At 40.3% G+C, this 19141-nt stretch overlaps 1 protein-coding gene across 1 annotated transcript; it reads left to right on the top strand.

Moving 5' to 3' along the window:
• The first annotated feature begins 351 nt into the window (after nucleotides 1–351).
• Nucleotides 352–17776, top strand: LOC145458911 (platelet glycoprotein 4-like). Its single transcript, XM_080337422.1, has 14 exons — nucleotides 352–558; nucleotides 1224–1396; nucleotides 3879–4032; nucleotides 8504–8755; nucleotides 9217–9311; nucleotides 11321–11370; nucleotides 11645–11714; nucleotides 12171–12355; nucleotides 12713–12828; nucleotides 13273–13346; nucleotides 14972–15070; nucleotides 15136–15268; nucleotides 16608–16710; nucleotides 17473–17776. Exons 1-14 carry the CDS (start codon nucleotides 418–420, stop codon nucleotides 17553–17555), a joined length of 1728 nt encoding a protein of 575 aa, XP_080193548.1. The 5' UTR covers nucleotides 352–417; the 3' UTR covers nucleotides 17556–17776.
• The last annotated feature ends 1365 nt before the right edge of the window (nucleotides 17777–19141 follow it).

Genomic DNA, 19141 nt, shown 5'->3' with positions numbered 1-19141 from the left:
ACGGATAGTACACTCGCGATAACCGGTTGTCCGAGTCAGCTGTATAAATTTCCCGTTGTATGTCCTCTTTTTCGGATTCGAAAATATGAGGGGCGAAAAATTTGCGTCGATCTTGATAAGGAGGCGATTAGTCGAAAAAGGTTGGGAACCGCTGGTTTACTTCACACGATGATAAGCCCCAGAACTTGGTGGTTAGAAACAAAGTAGGCCTACTTCTGCTTTTTCGGAGTAGGCTACTCAAGCAGGGATTGCCTACTCGTAATACTTGCTCAAATGGTTATGACGTTAGAGTACTTCTACCTCACTATGTTTTCATTACGCTACTTCTACTTTCACGCGAGTACCGTCGATGATTATACTTTGACCACCTCTGGTTGCTAAAAATGGAATGATCTGAATTTCTCAGCGTCTTGCAAAATGGGTAAAACTAATTGTTGTGATAGCCCGTGTGGTAGATGCTGCATCTACGCCTGTGGCATCGTTGGGGCGATTCTTGTAATTCTTGGTGGAATGTTGGTTTTCATTTTTGACACGGCTTACGTTGCCATCGTCGAGAACGTGAGTATTGAGTATATAGCCTAACTTTGAGGTGGGGGGACCATACGTCCTCCGTATTTGTCCTCCTTTTTCAAGAAATGTCCTCCGTGGGCCCAAATCCTCCTTTTAGGCAATTTGTCTTAAAACACCAAAAGAGACCAGGAATTGATGAGAAACGGGTATTTCGGTAGCCCAGTTGGAAAAATGAATTTTTTGTTTAATCAACTCGGCTAATATAAGGTAAAAACGGGTTTTTCGGGAGTCGAGTCCAAAAAAATGACCTTTTTTAAAATCACCCGTTGTCTCCAACGCTATGGTGGCTCCTTCAACCTGTCAATGGTGTTCCCTTTAGGGATCTCAACATAAAGTAACCCTGATTATGGCAAGCTGCCATGCGAGGATCTGTCGCAATTTTTCTGGCAAAAGTTCGAATTTGACAGCGACCAATTGGTTGGACCAGTGTAGAGCATCTTGTATGATATTTCGTGTTGACAATTTCACGAACTCGTTAAAAGTCATCATTGCTTATTGGCAAAGGTTTAGCGGCCCGCTAAGTATATATGGACTGAATCTGACCAAGGCCTATTTTCTTTGTGGTTTTTGTTTTTCTTCTTGTAACTTTTGTTTTGCTTAGTTTTTGTAACATTCTCCTGCAATACGGTAAGCTTATTAACCTATTACCACAGAACTTGGTGATTGCGGACAATACGGCGGCGTTTGATTCGTGGAAAGCCCCGCCTCCTTACTATTTAGAATTCTACCTTTTCAACTGCACGAATCCGGAGGAATTTCTGGCGGGGGCCGCGAATAAGAACTTCGTAAAACCGCGATTCGATGAACTGGGACCGTACGTGTACAGGTGACTGATCATTCTGATTCCGAGCCATAGTCAGCTGGCAGATTCAGATTTCCATCTGTTTGAGGTAATATGAAGCTCGTAAAAATCGAATAAAACAATAAGCTGCGGAATTCATGCGAGCCTAAGTATTGTTTGATTTGCTTGTATATAATGTGAGTTGTACGCAGTCGTGCATATCGGATGTTGCGAACTAGTGATGTGATTATAATAAAAGAACTGCTTTGACGATGAGTCACTACGTCGCTGTAACATTTATTGTACTTAGCCTATAATTTTAACCACCATTCCGGAGGAAATGAATATCCAATACTATGGTATACCTTACAATTCATTGACATATTGATGTCACATTTCAATACTGATGTTTCATAATGTGCAAATCTCGATCTTGAAATCAAAAATAGCAATACATATGCACAGCAGTAGCCTACAGTTTATTATTATAAAAGTCATTATCAAAACACCACAGAATCGTGATACAACGGAAAGATAGGAAGGTTTTGTAACGATATTGGAGTATTGTTCGAAATTAGACACCCATCTGGGCCTAGGCGATCTAAAGTGGAGGCATGCGCGTGCTCCCCTCGAGGGACCGAGACCACAGGACCGTGACTGCCGGGGGTGAGCTCGAAGGAGGCCCAACATTTTAGTTTAGTGCGCTTGGGCCAATTCAATATCTTTTTAAATAGCAGACGAAATAACATTATATGTTACTAAGTATAATTATACCAACATGTCCGCCCCAATATGTTTAATTATTAGTTACGGGCCCTACATTTTCCAAGACACCTCACCCATGCTCTACCGGTAAATCTGATTACGTGAGCAGAGAACGCATGTAAATTGATAGCAATGTGCAATTCCCGATCATATTCAACCGTGAATTATAGAAAATTTACGCCCTTCGCGCGCTTAGGCAGCGAAACCTGATTCACTGAGCGGGACACCGTATCTAGTTGATGATAGTTGCTGCAAACAACCGTGGCAACGCGCACTGACCACGGAATGAAAAATAATATATGATGGCATAAAAGACAAGCGACAATATTGAGGTGGCATGTGACGGAAGATGAGTACGATATATCAGATCATGGTCGGGTAATCTCGAGCTCTGACTTGTTTATATTTGGGTATACTCAGTCGTGTCCATACGATGCATAATCGTAACCATTTACAATAAATCAATGCGATGTAGCAAACAGATAGATGTTCGTCGTTCATCGGGTATTTTTCGATACTTTTTTGTAAGAACTGCAACTCTGAGAAGTCCAGGTAAACTTGCCACAGCTGTGAGTCAAACCGCAGTGTCTTTAGCCGATGCCTGATGGTGCTGGATAAGCCAACCGCGCTGACTCCCCTGAGAAGTTAGGATATTCATATTCATTCAGTCATTCGTGTATTGATATTCTCATCAATTAAAAACATCAAGATTTCGATGTTATTAAAAGATGGCAACCCCTTGATCAACGAAATGACACCGGTTGGCTCGGCTGTGATGTCGCTGTTATATCAAGCCTCCGTCTATATCACGCCTATCTGTATATCGCATTTCGCAGAATTGCATTTTTGTTGTATGTTATCGATTTGCACGGTTGACGAATAAAGATTCGCTCTTATCAATCAAACTCCTAACAAGTGTCCTGGAAGAGCGTGTTAATAGAGGCATGCAAGGCACCGTCAATCAGAAATTTATTACAAAAATACATTTACGGGCGGAATGCGAAATCTGTGTCACAAACCATCCATCTCGATACTCAGCCGAGGTGAACTGGTCTAGGGCCACGAACCAGCCATAAACAAGATAATTTGAATTTTTTTTGTTACCACGAACAATATCTACTACACTTAGGGTTACTATACCTTCACTTTTAAGAGGATTTGTCCTCTTTTTTGACCGTTTTGAAAGTGTCCTCGGAGTCCTCTTTTTTTATAATTTTTGTTAGCTACAGGGTAAAATTCGACTGAGATACAGTAAATCAGCACTGAAGTAGCGCTCCGGCGGCTATTTCGGGAGCTGAGCCGGAAAGATGACCTTTTTTCAGTCAACCAACGTAGAATACAACAAATATGTGAATTTCTGGAGCCGAATCGGAAAAATGACCTTTTTCTTATAGTCAACCAACTACGGAGTCGGGAAAACTTTATTATTTTTTCCGGATTTTACTCTAGTATTGCAAGTCTCAAAATTTCTAAAAACTACACTGGAATCAATGATATATAATAAATCATTGACTGGAATGCAAGTCAGCAAGTTCGGTTTTATGGCGTCGGCATATTCAACGCAATTACTACTCAAGCAGATTCGCTTTGTTGTGCTGCAATCGTTAGCTGTAGCTGCTACTATGGTTCTACGGTAGCGGTAGTCTTGTAATGACAAGCGGTGGAGATTCGATTGTGCATTTTATCGAATGCTGTATAGTCAATCATGCAGCATTGACGATTGGTTGATTGTCATGTTCTTGTTATTGATGGATCTTTTTAGAACCGAATTATTGAAAGACCAAACTGAATTCATTGACAATCCAGATGATTTTGAAGAACTCAAATTTCGTTCAACTGGAAAGTATTATTTTGAGCCCGAGCGATCCAGAGGGAAAGAAAACGATCTTGTAACGACACTGAATTTGATAGCCGCCGTGAGTTGCATACCGTTGTTTCATACTGAATAATGTTATTAGATAGTCCCACTTCCCACTTACTCAATTGGGATAATTAGATTAACTCTGCAAAGAAGATAATTATACTGTAGCTAGCACAGTGGTTCCCAACGGGGGGGAATTCCCCCCTTGTGGGGAATTTTGAAATTTTTAGGGGGGAATCTGGCTTAATTTTTTAGGGGAAATCTGACTTTGGCATTGTATTGGAAGATACACTGGGTTCACAAGAATTTTTATGGTATAAAACTATTAAGTAGAAATTATTTCTTTTTAATTGTATATTTCTTTGGCGGATTTCAAACTAGGTGTACGTTTAAATGCCTTCCGTATATATTACACCCCCTGATAAAGTGAGGCTCATGAGACGATTTCGTTGGATCTGCGACAGCCTCTCGACCAAATTTCTACTAAGCAGGAAAACGTCAAACCGAATTCAGCACATGGCCGCTAGTGACATTGTTCAACTTTTTAAGCCAACATATGAGCTAGCGCAGGGGTTCTCAAAGGGTGGGCCATGGCCCACTGGTGGGCCACAGAGCATTTTGAGGTGGGCCACAGAGCTATTTAGAAAATTTCAGAATTAATGTAAGTTAAGTTATATTTCTTATGTTATTCGCTAAAAATATATTCGTATAATCTAATTATACGTAGGCTACATAGCTATAAAGCTTTTCATCCGACCCTGATTAGACGTAGTGGCACGTATGAAGTCAGCATGTACAAATCGAAAGCGTTAGGGAGAAACGGTGGCTTTTTGCACTGGCTATGACAACCTACGGCTAACATAGCTACTAAAATAATTTCAAGCGTATAATAACTGGAAGATAATGCTGAAGTAACCTAGTATTCCGCCACCGTCATATGCCGTATGCCGTTGAAACCGCTATGCAATGAACTCGCAATGAAGCGAAATTGATGTACAGATTTACTGTACTTCTGCAGGCCGTATTATTGTAAGCTAAAATAGCCATAATTGCAAATTATTAGCAACTTCTGGCGGAGGTATACTGCACCACCTCAACGAATCTTAATAGATTGAGGATTTATCGGAGCGCATTAATCTTTGAAGTCGGTTTAAAATGTCCGGCCTGGAAATCATTGTACATAACGAAAGAGTCACAGGAATGGATTGTATCATTGGATTGAATATTCTGACATCGCAACTTCAGTTCTCTTGGTACAAGACATACAAAGTACATCATGCATATTGAAAAATCTTTCTTCACTTCTCTGTGGTACCCCATCCACCAATGAATTCTTCGATGCTGGCCCAGAATGATTGTAATATTCCCCGCAATAGTATCACCAAAGTCCCAATCACACAGAGCGGGGATCTGAGCATTGTGTTTCGCGACGCGAATGGAGCAGCGGACGAAAATAATCTACTAAGGAGTTTTAGCTTATGATCTACCAGGGCCGTAACTACCGCACCCACACCCCCAATTGGGGAACTTGAAGGGGCCCAAGATTATGTAGTTGGTCGTTTGTTGGAGGATATTTATTCAACTTGGAATTTTTTTTCGCGCTTCGCGCGATTTCGTAGCCCGGGAGATGGAGATTTAAATATCATCCGTTACAGAAAAACGCGCATATTTTAGAGAAATAGGCATATCGGCGCTGTCCATGACCACGCATTAAACAGGATTATGACTCTAAGATATCAGGTGGGCCTCAGCACATTTTTATTCAGGAAAATGGGCCACTGCCAAGAAAGGGCTGAGAACCCCTGAGCTAGCGTGAAAAACATACCGTACCAAATTAATCGATTCAACTCAAGTCCATAGCAAGCGGACTTGGTGATTTATTTTTCGTCAGCGGCTATACCCGACCGGTCAAAAACAGTTCATATTTGACTGTACTTTACCACCAAAGTTTAGTGCGGTCCGCATTCGCCATAGTTCGGACATATCTGAATATGTTATGGCCATTAATTGCTCAGTCAACAAATGGTTGCGCGTTAAAAAGCACATTTTTTTAGTCACAGGCAACAGGGGGGGGGGTTAGCTCAAAATCGGCCAAGGGGACACGAGACTAAAAAGGTTGGGAACCACAGAGCTAGCACAATGATACTATAGTCGAGTAGCGAAAGAAATCGTAGCCTACGCTTCTTGCCGCTAAAGAGTTCATGCATCAATGAAAATTATAGTTTTGATAGTGTTTTCCCCGATAGGGTTGGTGCTCGTACCTTGCAAATGAGAATGGATTTACCTTGCAAATTGGAAAGAATCTTGAAATCCAAAAATACAGATTGAATAGCATATTCATATTAAAATGAACCCGAATATTTTCGGCTCGGGTTCATTTTAATATGAATATGCTATTCAATTGTATATTGAAGTTCTGTACCTCAAAGAAGCTGTTCAAAAATACAGATGTTCATCCAAACCTGAAGTCAGTTAGTTGGTGCAACCGTAAGCCCCCACGTGGGCAATAATACCCAGATACGCCACCTAACGAACGTCAGTTTTGGATGGACATCTGTAATTTTGAACTTGGATTTCGCCGAATTTGTGGGGGAGAGCCCCCATCTGGGTCTTGCTCCACTGAGGGGGCCGATCACCCGACCTTGTCGTGTGTTTCGACCGTTCTTGGTCATTTGCAAGGTGAAATCTGTCTTTCCCATTTGCAAGGTAAGAGCACCAACCCTACTCATTTTCCACTGCTGAAGGCTGCTAATTTTGATTGGTCGTATCGCAGCATATGAAACATGTAGTACATAATATTTTATGTGATGTAAAACTGGCATTATATTTTTTGTGATTGCGTAAAACGTAAATATTTGGACTTTCCACATCATTAATACTGTATAAATGAGTGATAGCCTACCCGATCGCTAATCAAAGGTGGTCAAAGTAGTCGAGAAAGCTACTCAAGTAGAAGTAGAAGTAGAACTGACTGACTTTAAATCTACTCAAGTAAGTAAGTAAGAAGTTGTGAAAACGATCGTAATTCGTTCGCATGGATTGTCAAAAGCTGCAAATTGAGCTATGCAAAAGGCGCCGAGCTTGATTCATATTGATGCATACCAGGAGATATCCAATTTTCGACAGCATAAGCATTCGTCCGCATCATGGGATGAAAATGAAAGTATTGATATGGAAATTCTATACTAATCCTCTGTTCACTTGAACATCACGTTTTAAAAATATCATGGTATGGCGGGTCCGTGGACATATGAGCATGCGACATTACAGCATGCGAGACTTCGGCATGCGACAATTTGGCATGCGACACATGCGCATGTGGGTTAAATTACGGGTTAGGGGTAGGTTAGGGTTGGATTTATGGTTGGGTTAGGGTTAGGCTTTAGGTTAGGTTAGGCTAGGTTAGGTTAGGTTAGGCTATGTTTCGGGTTAGGGTACGTTTTTGGGTTATACAGTCACATGCTGAAGTGACGCATGCTGATGTGTTCCATGCTGAACTGTCGTTTTCCATTGTGTCGCATGCTCATATGTCGGGCAACCGGTATGGCGCACTCCCCTATATTATAAGGCCTGTAGTTTAGTCGAAGAGCAATACGGAGAAGTTGTATGGCATACGGTGTAAACACTTTGAGCGATTAGAAAACTTTGATAAAAAACTACGCTGGATCGTGAAAATGCCATGTGTAGCTTTATTTCTGGAAATTAAAGGCATTACTACACTTGCTTTTATACTTCAACATGTATGTTCTCCTGACAAAAGAACTGATAATAATTAGAACTCGATGTATATGATACTGGGAATTGAAAGTGAAATATATATATATACTACTTCTAAAAACGTAAAATGCATTTCCTGTCTTTAGTCCAGAACGTTTCAAAGGTGTTAAGGTGGTAGGATGAAAAAGCTCTAAAACTAAAAAAAAATCAGAGTCCTCTTTTCCAGATTAGGACACGCTATAGACTGCTGGATATCATAAATAAATGCTAGATTTCGAAACATGAGTTTCAAACCTTATGATGAGCCATATATACTGTCATGAAATATTTCATGTGGGCGAAGGGCGATAATTCGGTGTGAACGGAACCACGCCAACTCGCTACCTATAATACATAAATTATATATTATATACTGTCGTGAAATCATAATGGTTACTCTGTATCCACTGAGCGAGAAGCGCGACAAAAATTCTGGGCTTTACTCAACTTCTATGACAGTTAAATGTTGATACTCCGGAAAAACAGACCCGAAATTGCTCAGGCTATCCTCCTAATTGTAGGATTGAACTACTTTTACTTGACAAACTGAAAGTAGCGAAAAGTAAGTAAGTAGATCACAGAATATTACGAAGTAGAAGTAGAAGTAGCTAAAATAAAATCGACTTGAGTAAGTACCAGAAGTAGAGGAAAACTACTTGAGTACTTCAAAAAAGTAGAAGTACTTCGATACTGACCACGTCTGCCGCTAATACACGATTCAGAATCGGATCATCCAGCCTTGATGTTGACGATTCAAACATTTTTTTCAGGGAGCCCCGTCCATAGTAGAATACGCTATTGAGCTTGGAGGTGATGCCATATCGGTAGCGCAGCGAGGAGCACTACGCAGAGGACTGAATTTACTCATCAACGATGCCGGATCTCAGCTTTTATTTCAAAAGACAGCTGCCGAATTGTTTTTCGGATTCACGGATGATCTGCTGTCAGCTATCGTCAACACTATCGAGCTCGTTCCTGGCGTCCCTGACGATCTTCCTAATGAATTCGGACTGTTTCAAACCGTAAGCTTTTAATGGTCTTGTGTACTCTATCCACAACAATTTGACCATTACCATTTCCTGAACATCTAAGAATTTCCGCAGTGGAAGTCTGTGACTCTCGATTGGTCATATCGCAGCATACGAAACATGTAGTAACCAAGCTACGCAGGTTTGTGGAATGACATATCTGTGAAGCCTTGACCGACCCACGGCATTCTCACAAAAATAGGATGTAGTGGTCGAAAAACACCAAATAAACTCTCGTGTGATGTAGAACAGGCATTTTATTCTTTTCAGTTGCAGAAAAGGTACATATTTAAACTTTCCACACCACTATTCATGCTGTTTTGACACCATAACCAGTGAGCCTAGTACTCGATCCTGAATCGTATCACTCAGATACTCGAAATAATGCAAGCGATATCGATTAATTAGAGAGTTGTCCCCAACCGAATTGCGCGCACTGTTCGTGATATTTTCAGATGAACGTTTCAGCGGGATGGTATCAATACAAAATCTATACAGGAAAGGAGGACTACCGTTTGATGAACCGCGTCACAGAATACAAGGGAATGAGGTCAGTCGTCAGTAACAAACTTTTAATTAGAACTGGGGGAAGAGGAGGCGAAGACGAGACATTTTTTTGATATTGTAACGCCACTGAAGGAGCAATGCTCTCCGAGCATCCATTTTGCTATCAATGGAAAGGCTGTGATCTGTACAATGCATATGTATGTTTTGAGTTGTATTGAACGACATACTCCAGGATTTCTAGGGCCTCAAAAATCGCTGGTCAGGTTGAGGGTAACATGAGGCAAGCTGGGTCCGAGATGAGACACCCGGGCAACTCCTGTTTGTTACATCAACAGTTTATTCCAAGTATATATATATCCACTAGTAACATGAATGAAATTTATTAACCATTAAATAATGAATATTCAGAAAGAATTAGCATATCAGTTGTAACTTCAAACATCATCAAAAGTAGATTATCCAGGATTCCAGCGGAGCCAGCAACAATGGGAGTTAAAAATCTTTTCATGACCTGAGACTTGTGACACTCTCGGTTCTGGTCAACCCAGATAACTATTGTATTATTTTTATTTATATTTCAAGCACATCGAGGCATTCAATGTAGAATCCAGGGTCGCAACCAAGTCACAAGGCTCCGAGTCACAAGTCAATTTCACTTATATAGTTTTGACTCGAGTCAAGTCAAGTCATTTTTAACTCACCACCGAGTCAAGTCCGAGTCCAAGTCGTCGATCAGAGGACCGAGTCCGAGTCATGATTTCATGACTCGAGTCCGAGTCCAAGTCATTGTGTTGACTGCTCAGTTTCCAGCTAAAATCTTGTTAAACTCACTTTTTATAATTCTGTTTGGTGATATTGAATGGTTCGCATTTATAATATACTAATTTTCCTCACTTTGAGCAGTTTCCGATCGCATTTCAAGTACTAGTACCAATAGATGAAATCCTAATAGGGTGGTTACTTTACTATTCTTCGAAATTACGATAAAATATCGGTCTTGGCCGTATGTTTATCGAGTCATATGACTTGGCTCGAGTCATGCGCTATGACTCGAGTCCAAGTCGAGTCAATACACAGATTGACTCGAATCGAGTCGAGTCATTTCCATATTTTGAGAAAATGACTCGAGTCAAGTCGAGTCAACAGAAAATCGTGACTCAAGTCTGGCTCGAGTCATTACAACCCTGGTAAAATCTTTCCTATACCCGACCCATGCCTCAACGTACCCCCAAGCCTTCGTCTCATCTTACCCCCAAACCTCAATTATTGGATAACGCTCAATAAAAGCTTTCCTATCTATGGCTTTTCAAAAGTAAGTGCATGACCACACTGCTAATATTGTAATTTACAGACTCCTTTAATGTCATTTTATCTTATGGAGTATTATGCTCGTTATGCCCTTACAAACATGAAACAGCATAACTTACTCCAACTATAAAAATATCATTTTTGACATATTTCTGATCCACCTCAAGCCTGTCTGTATCAGTCACACGGTAAAACTATAGAATGGCACTGTGGAACAACATGGTTGAATCATTCCGTTAATCTATCGGTATCAATATGTATTCTATTGGTCTATGAAAGAAATCCTTGTCTCATCTCTGTATTTGATTTAAAATTATAACTACACAGGTCTTTCCATACTAGATTAGAATTGAAACTACAGCTGCACATTTTTTACAAATATGATTTTAATTAGAACTAAACAGAACTCGCAATACCTTGGAAATCGAATTCAATTCCCAATTAAAAAGAACACAACAAAATAAAAGCTCAGCTCATTTTAAATCAGATTTCACTTTTATAAGCATGATAATGGCAAATGGCTGCAGACCAAGCTTGGCTCGTTTCGCACTAAACAGTTGTGCAACATTTCGGGAAAATTGTAATTAAATGAGAGTATGGTAACATTTCACAAATTCGATCATAATTAGATTGTCGGTATTTCTCTCAAATTAGTTTAATTAGTCAACTAGAATCATCTATTTGTCCAAGTTTACTTTCAATGTCGTCCTGTTAATTGACCCGACTGTCGAATCCTTTTTACAGAGAATTGGATTACTGGTTCGGCAAGGAATGTAACATGATCAACGGAACTGGTGAGTAAACTGTCTTTCAGTGTTTGCGTAATAATGTTGAGACTCAGAGATGGTCGGTCGCAAAGTAGCTCACTACTGTTTTTGTAGCACTCGAGAAGGTTTTACATTCTTGCATTACTCACTCAATTGATTATAATTTTAATTACTTCTATTGCCGCTTCCACGTAATAACTGCACAGCCCTACCAATAATGGCTACCTTGATCACCTGTGTTGAGATGATACTCACTCAGATTTTCGGTTGCATTTTTTGAATTTATGGCTGTCTCTTTCAGACGGTACAACGGTGGAAGGCTTTATGAGAAAGGAAGATAGAATTTACTTCTTTGTGGATGATATTTGTCGGTGAGCGGTAACAAATTAGAAATAATCTATACTGGATTTTCTTGAGATCTCGTATATATGTAGATATGGTCAAATGAATCAACATTGCCCTTCAAGTATAAGTAGAATTAATACGATATATTTCTACTCAGTTACAAGTAAAACTCAAACAGGTGAATACAAACACTTCTCAAAACTACTTTTCACTTTTCAAAATCGAAAATGTAAAAAGTCGGTATTTCGCCAAAAAATTATCTGCGGTTGTACTCGTCTCAAAACATGACCACTTGATTGAGTGTCGCAATTACTTTAACACACGGAAGATTGAGAAGTAACAGGACAGTTTGGTTCGTTTCGCACTACAGTTCTGTAGCATTCCAATACAAGTAGAAGTCAGATTACAATTAATATGCGGGCATAGAAACATTTCGCAAATCAGATAATGACGCTATAACGTGACGTTTTATTATCATCAAGATCGATGTATGCTACGTTCTATCGCGAAGTCGACATCAAAGGGCTTCCCGGGTGGGAGTACCGAGTTCTCGCGGAATTATTCGAAGCGCCGGTTCTGAACAAAGAAAACGAATGCTTCTGCCCGGACCTGAGCCTTGACATTTGTAAATACAGCGGAGGCCTCCCCCTTGCCACTTGCCAGTCAGGTGAGGTCAGGTGTGAAATATCGAATTTAATTTGCTTCAGTTTAATAGCGTGGTTGTGCTGATCACATGCAATCGAGGTTTCAAGGCTACCACAGTTGAAAATAGTATCGAAACGATAATTCTTGTTCATAAATCAACTCTTTCTGGCAAGGATCGTTAAATTTTAATAGTCGAAAAACGGTCTCTCACTTCTCGATTGGTACCACTAGAATTAATACTCAATTCAAGTACTCAAAACATTGTGCTCAACCCTACAAGCTGGTCAGTTAACTTGTGCATTTCAAGTATTCATGGAAGTAAATTAGTAGCCATGACTACTTTTTCTTGGATAAATTCACCGGTATTGCATCGATTCAGGTGCTCCTGTATTCATGACATCACCCCATTTCTTGTACGCACCTCACTACCTGCAGTTTGTCGAAGGGCTGAATCCTAATGAAGAAGAACATGCAACGCCGTTAGTTTACGAACCGGTAAGTCGGAGTGACACAATATTTGCTACAAAACCAGCTCTGGATAAATCAGTTAGTAGTAAGCAAATGAAGAGCTTCTCGAGTTACAGAACTTCAATATAGGCCTACAGTTGAAGAGTATATTCATTATTCATATTGCAATGAACTCGAGAGAAAGGCTCAACCTTGACTCATCCCCTGATACCTGAACTTAAGCGCTATATTTGCCCCGATTATTCGAATTTTAATGCCAGTGACGTCATATTTTGTGATGCGATTGTTGATATACAATGTTCGTTACAATTCTCTACTAGTTATAGACGATCACCCCTGACGAGTGTCAGTCGAAAATATTCGGGTTCATTTCAAAATAATATACTATTCACTAGTGAGTAATTGTAGACTATAACCACTGCATTTTATGCTTCACGTCTGGATTATCTGATTGATATTTTTAATGACCAGAGCACAGGAATCTGTCTGAAAGCTGATAAAAGACTTCAAATCAGTCTTTATCTCCAGCCAAGTCCACATTACGAGTAAGTACATAAACTTGACTAATTATAATTACGTACCCAGTCTCTGTGACTTGACATCCCGATTTTGGTCAGAGCAGGAGTCATAAAGAATGTATATGTTTCAGTCAATTTATTGGTATTGCATAATTCAATATCTATTCGGGTTCATTGCATATGTGTAGCCATTCTTTTTATGGGTTACATCAGTTGTCAAATTTATTGATTAACGATTAACCAAGTCATCATAAGATTCCGAAATGCGATATTAGTGTTCTGCACATATCAGTACTCGGCAACTTGATATTATTTGAATCGCGACGAAACTGTTGAAGTCAAAACTGCCTGTTCGTTTCGCTTATTCGAACTGTCATGCCTTTGTCGTCATAATTGATGATACGACTCGTATGCAAAGTTCTTTTGATTTATCTACTAGTTACTGAGGTTTACCCGGGGTTGTAACCAAGTCACAGGTTTCCGAGTCCTGGCCATATCTGAGAGCAAAGTCTCGAGTTAGAGTCCAAGTCATTGTGTTCAATATTCATTAGCAAGTTAAAGTGGTGGTTAATACAATTTTTCATAATTCTGTTTGGACGATATCGAATGCCTCTCATTCATAATATATTAATTTTTCAAGTGCCGGTACCAGTACTGATGACGAAACACTAATATTTTGGTTAATGTACTATTCTTGGAAGTTCCAATGGAATGTCTGTCTTCGCCGTCCTGGTCTCAGGTTATATGACTTGGTTGACTCATGCGAAATGACTCGTGTATACGTCGAGTCCATACACAAATTGCCCCGAGTCAACTCAAATCACCAACATATCTCAACTTGAGTCGAGTCATGTCCCATGTTCCCTCTAAGCTGCGCACGTGCGCAAATGCGCAGTGCTAAAACGGTCTTTGCGCACAGAAAATCGAGACTGCGCACAAAAAATCCGAAGTGATGTTCTTTTTAGTCGTTGCGCACCGTTGTCCAAGGGACAACACAGGCGCGTAGACTCGTGAAAAATTGGAGGGAACATTGCCAGGGGCAAATAGTGTTATCGCTGAAATCTGAAACCGAGGTACAAGTGCGGCTATTGCGCTCCGCGAAGAAATGAGAATTTGCAATCACGTGCGCCTCGCGAAAGAGATTTTTCTTTTAGTGTGGTCTCGTACGCGTGAGCGATACTGACATCATTTCAATCACGCATTATTTTCTGGGGATGGCGAAACAACATAGTTTAACAAAGTTATAGTAACAATGGGCTATCTCGAAGTTAATCTGCGAGAAACTAATGAATAGTCTTGTCCGCGTGGCATGAACATCGCGTAAGAGTTACATGAATCATATAAAATTTTCGCGGCACAACCACGAAGCGGGAACCCGATTTAGATGACACGTAGTGGCAAAAGGAGCAGAGGCCGAGGGTAGTCTGGAGGGAGGAGCCCCTCAGAAGTTAGATTTATCACCTTATGTGGGGCCTGCGCAGTGAGTTGGTGTGTTTGCGCAGACTGGTGAAAAATTGGGGGAACATTGGTCATGACCCTACGATTACCCCCGTGACGAATGTCAATCGAAAACATCCTGATTCATTTCAATATGAATACAACATTCAATTGTATTTTAATCGTATATACACTATTTCTGAATTGTATTGCAGCATCCTAGATGGAACATTTGAAACTCCGTACGCATTCCCTGTGATGTGGCTCAATGAATCTTACGTCACAAGCGATGATGACGCGGAAGCAGCTTATGCGTGAGAATATTGACAGGAATAGATTGACTCAAATATTGTCATTGAATTCCGTTACTTGTGCGCAGTTTGCTTGTTGTCCCTGCAGAAGTATTCGCGATTCTACAAATCCTGTTTTGCATCATCGGTGGCGTTATGATGCTGGGATCGATTCTCTTCATTCTCGCCAGGAATTTCAACAAATCAGTTAAAGCCGAAACTGCAAGTTTTCGTCATTATCATTGAGACTCTAGCTCTACGATTGCTTCCTAGTGTGTCAAATCCAACAACTGACCCAACTCGAGTCGCAATTTTTGTGACTCGAGTCATTTTCCTAAGTCATATCACTGAAGACATTCTATATGAGTTGCTCAAGTCTCGTGTATCAGTACCAGTACTATAAACTATATTGACCTGGTTGAATAGACATGTTAAGAGTGAGAAAAATGTATGCCCATATTTATGAATGCGAGGCCTTTGATATCACCCGAGAGTTTCAAAAAAGTGAGTGGAACCCAGGCAAGTCATTTTCCAATCACCACCGAGTCAAGTCCTAGTCCAAATCAGCTAGTAAAGGATCAAGTCCGAATCATAGTGTTTTGACTCGAATCCAAGTCATTGTGCTCACTGTTCAGGTTCAGTTTTGAGTTCAATCCAGTTCAACCCACTTTTTCAGCTCTCCTCGAGTGATGTAGAATGGCTCGCATTCATAATATAGTAGTTTTACTTAGTTTTATCAGTTTCTCTCAGTTACTCAAGTAACAGTATGTATGACCCCATTTTCCAAGTATCAGGACTTTACTATTCGAAGTTACAATGGAATATCAGTCTTGGTCATCCTAGTCTAGAGTGATATGACTTGGTTCGAGTCGTGCACAATGACTCGAGCACAAGTGGAGTCAATACAAAAATTAACTCGAGTCACCAAAAAATATCGAGTCGAGTCACTACAACCCTGGTTGAACCTGATTCGAGTTCCAACACTATGAGACTCGGACTCGACCCTTTGCTCTCTGACTTGATGGTGAGTTGAAATTGACTCGAGTCAAAACTATATAAATATGATGACTTGGTTACGATACGACCTGGGTTTTGATTTTATACAGAAGTGTAATATTAAATCGATTCGATATCAGAGCGAATTCAGCGTTTTCACAACTATCAAACCTATTGGATCAACAATGTTCTTTTCAATTCTCTACTATCTGCCGAGGATTACCCCGCTGACAAGCGTCACCCGAAAAAAATCCTGTTTATTTCACTATCAATATATTATGTAATCCCATATTTAGGCCAACCACGATTCCATTCCCATGAAACCGTTTTGCAAATACGAGTACAGAAGCCTGTTATCTGTTTATCGAATTGAATGTTATTTCTTCCGATTTTCACTAAATTCCGGCAAAGCTGCGCATGCCATTTTGATATCTGATTTCCATTTCTATAACTATCACAGATGGGGATCGTATTCAGTTCGGTATATACAACGTAGATACCAATTCTCACTTGACATACTTACTCTTCTTTTAGCAGACTTGTAATTGACTGTTTTAACATGCAGGACTCTGTTGATTCCTACAAGAAATCGAGATATGACAAAGCAGAAGATGCATCGGGCCAGGCCTTTGAGAATTCAGCCATGGAAATGAAAGAAACGGAACCAGGTATATGCAGATTGCAAATCGCCACTTTGAGTAGACAGACATTCACGTTACTTCAACTTGATTACCAACGATGACAACTTTGACCACCTGTGCATTCACACACAGAGCCCATAACAGGAGTATATCATCCCCGAAATGTAGGACTTTTCCCCCACGTTTCTCAGCCGAACTCGGGTATAGCATCCAGACCTCCCTCCTGAGATTTTAAGTAGACTGTAATAATAATAATAATAATTCAATTTATTCTTCAAATATTTAATGATCAACACAGTGTGTGTAGTTTTTGTGCCTTTTTCAACAACTGCGGTTACTTTCAATGTCACAAGTACTAAGCTGGTGAAATGTTTTCTACAGTTCGGCTCTTGGGAATTCGAATTTATAGGATGGAGTAACTGGCGTGAAAACCGGTAATTACTAACTCATACGAAGCCGAGGAAAAACCTTAAATTTGATTAAATCTGATCAAAAATGTTCTATTTCATATTTATTCAAGGTTTTGATCTTACGTAGAAGCAATAACAGTGTGACACAAGTGTTAACGGTGTAAGTCTGGCCGTCTCATAGGATTTTTTTGTGTACAAAGTTTTGATGACGGGAAGGAGCTGAACTGTCATGGCTCACGGCGATTAAGTTATCTTCCTTATACCTGGCATGTGTTGTTTCAATGTTCTAATTGGTTGTACGCTTTCAGATACTACAATATTATCATTCGCAGATGAGCCTGACCGTTAAGTATCTTCGAGCATCTCATTTGTTTTACAGACGAAACGTATGCGGTTATTGACAAAGATTCACGCAGTGCGAGCCTCAGTGATGAAGACAGCGCTCCAGTCACCGCACTGTGAATCATGCATGATGGATATTAATTTCAAGATGCATGAGATGAAATATTTCTAAAATCGTTGAATTACGGCACCGTGCTGTGCAGACTCCTGGCAATCACACAGGATTCAATTCTCACATTGTCAATGAAGGCGGTGCTAACTGAATGGTACCTGTATATTTTTTTTAAATTGATCGCACCATAATATGCAACTTTTTATTGAATAAATTTTTTCTATTCGTAGTATATTCGTTCTCCGCGCAGGCACGATAAAGGGTGGGCAATAATGACTTATCATACTAGTCTACGGCCAAAACAGATTCCAAGTACAGCACCTAGTGATTAGGCATATAATAGTGGCACTGCTGCAGTAAATATGTCCTCGGTTCCAGGCTATCGGTGAGAAATATTGGTAGTCAGCTTGAATGATCCCGTGCGAATGCTACGTCAAACTGGGATATGAGCAGTGGCGTAGCAGGCACTTGGCGGTTCTGGCTCTGCGCCAGGGGCGGCAGGCTCCAAGGGGGCGGCAAAATGAGGCTGCACAGTGTATCTGTACAGTGTACACAGACGGCTAAAATTGGTAGTCGTAATTGGTAGTCCTATAGCTGGCATCCCGTGAGCTAAAATTTAATCAAACTGGTCTCAATCGAAAGCTAGTGTCGCGCTGATTCCGATAACACGAAATAATATGTTAACATGGCAATGGAACCACTCCAAAATAGCCGACAAGGCCGATTGTACCTAACAATCGGAGCGCCGCAATACACTGACCAATTGACCATGATAATGGAAATTATATCGAGCGATTATTCGGAACAATGCCGATTTTCAGACCAGTATTTGAATTGTATTTCCGGAATAAGGTCAACAATAGCTTTCGATTAAGATAAATATTGTTAAATTTGAGCGCTCGGAGGGCCTGGCCAACTATAGGATGACCATGACCAATTATGCTGCTTTTAGCTGGCTCAGCAGTAGGCGGTTCGGCCTGGGTATTCAAGTGTGACAACTAAACATGAAGTTCAAACTAGGTTTACCGGCATAGCCTATACATGTTTGGATTTTGTAATCCCCACGCGCTGCTGCAAAGCGAAAGTCAGAATTTATTCACCAGCACTTATGCGACACCAGCGAACCTATGACGACGAGGTGGACATTTTGAAGTTAGCTGTGGAAATTGACAGATTTCGGAGGCTGGTATGGAGCAGTGGTTAGTTAATGCAAAGCTGCTTGATTCGACATCATATTTCTGCTCGTGTCTGAAACTTTATCTGGCCATTGGTGTTTCAATTGCAAGCTGTGAGAGGAGCTTCTCAATGCTCAAACTGATTAAGTCTTATTTAAGTTCTACCATGAATGATGATCGGCTATCAGCTCTATCCATTCTGTCTATAGAAAGAGACTTATATACGTTCAAAAATTTGAATTTGCGGTTATTTTCGCTGATTTTGCTTCAGTGAAAGCCCGAAAAGTTAAGTTTTGAGGCGGCTATTGATTTCTATTTGCACAATACATTCGTTCGCTATTTCTTGTCAGTATTGTTGTTAGCCTTATTAACGTTGATGAGACGTTGAGGCTGAGATGCGGCATATTATTTGTAATTAT

The sequence above is a fragment of the Botryllus schlosseri genome, chromosome 16 (assembly GCF_051294905.1).
Source record: "Botryllus schlosseri isolate E-star chromosome 16, Bs_hap1, whole genome shotgun sequence".
NCBI classification, from domain to species: Eukaryota; Metazoa; Chordata; class Ascidiacea; order Stolidobranchia; family Styelidae; genus Botryllus; species Botryllus schlosseri.
This window is presented reverse-complemented; position numbering and strand designations above follow the sequence as displayed.

Bases quoted from the DNA above. Each gene is read 5' to 3' on its own strand.
- LOC145458911 (XM_080337422.1), top strand. From the start codon at position 418: ATGGGTAAAACTAATTGTTGTGATAGCCCGTGTGGTAGATGCTGCATC. The intron at 8,756-9,216 runs GTAAGCTTTTAA...TGATATTTTCAG, and splicing joins AATTCGGACTGTTTCAAACC to ATGAACGTTTCAGCGGGATG. The intron at 13,347-14,971 runs GTAAGTACATAA...ATTGTATTGCAG, and splicing joins CAGCCAAGTCCACATTACGA to CATCCTAGATGGAACATTTG.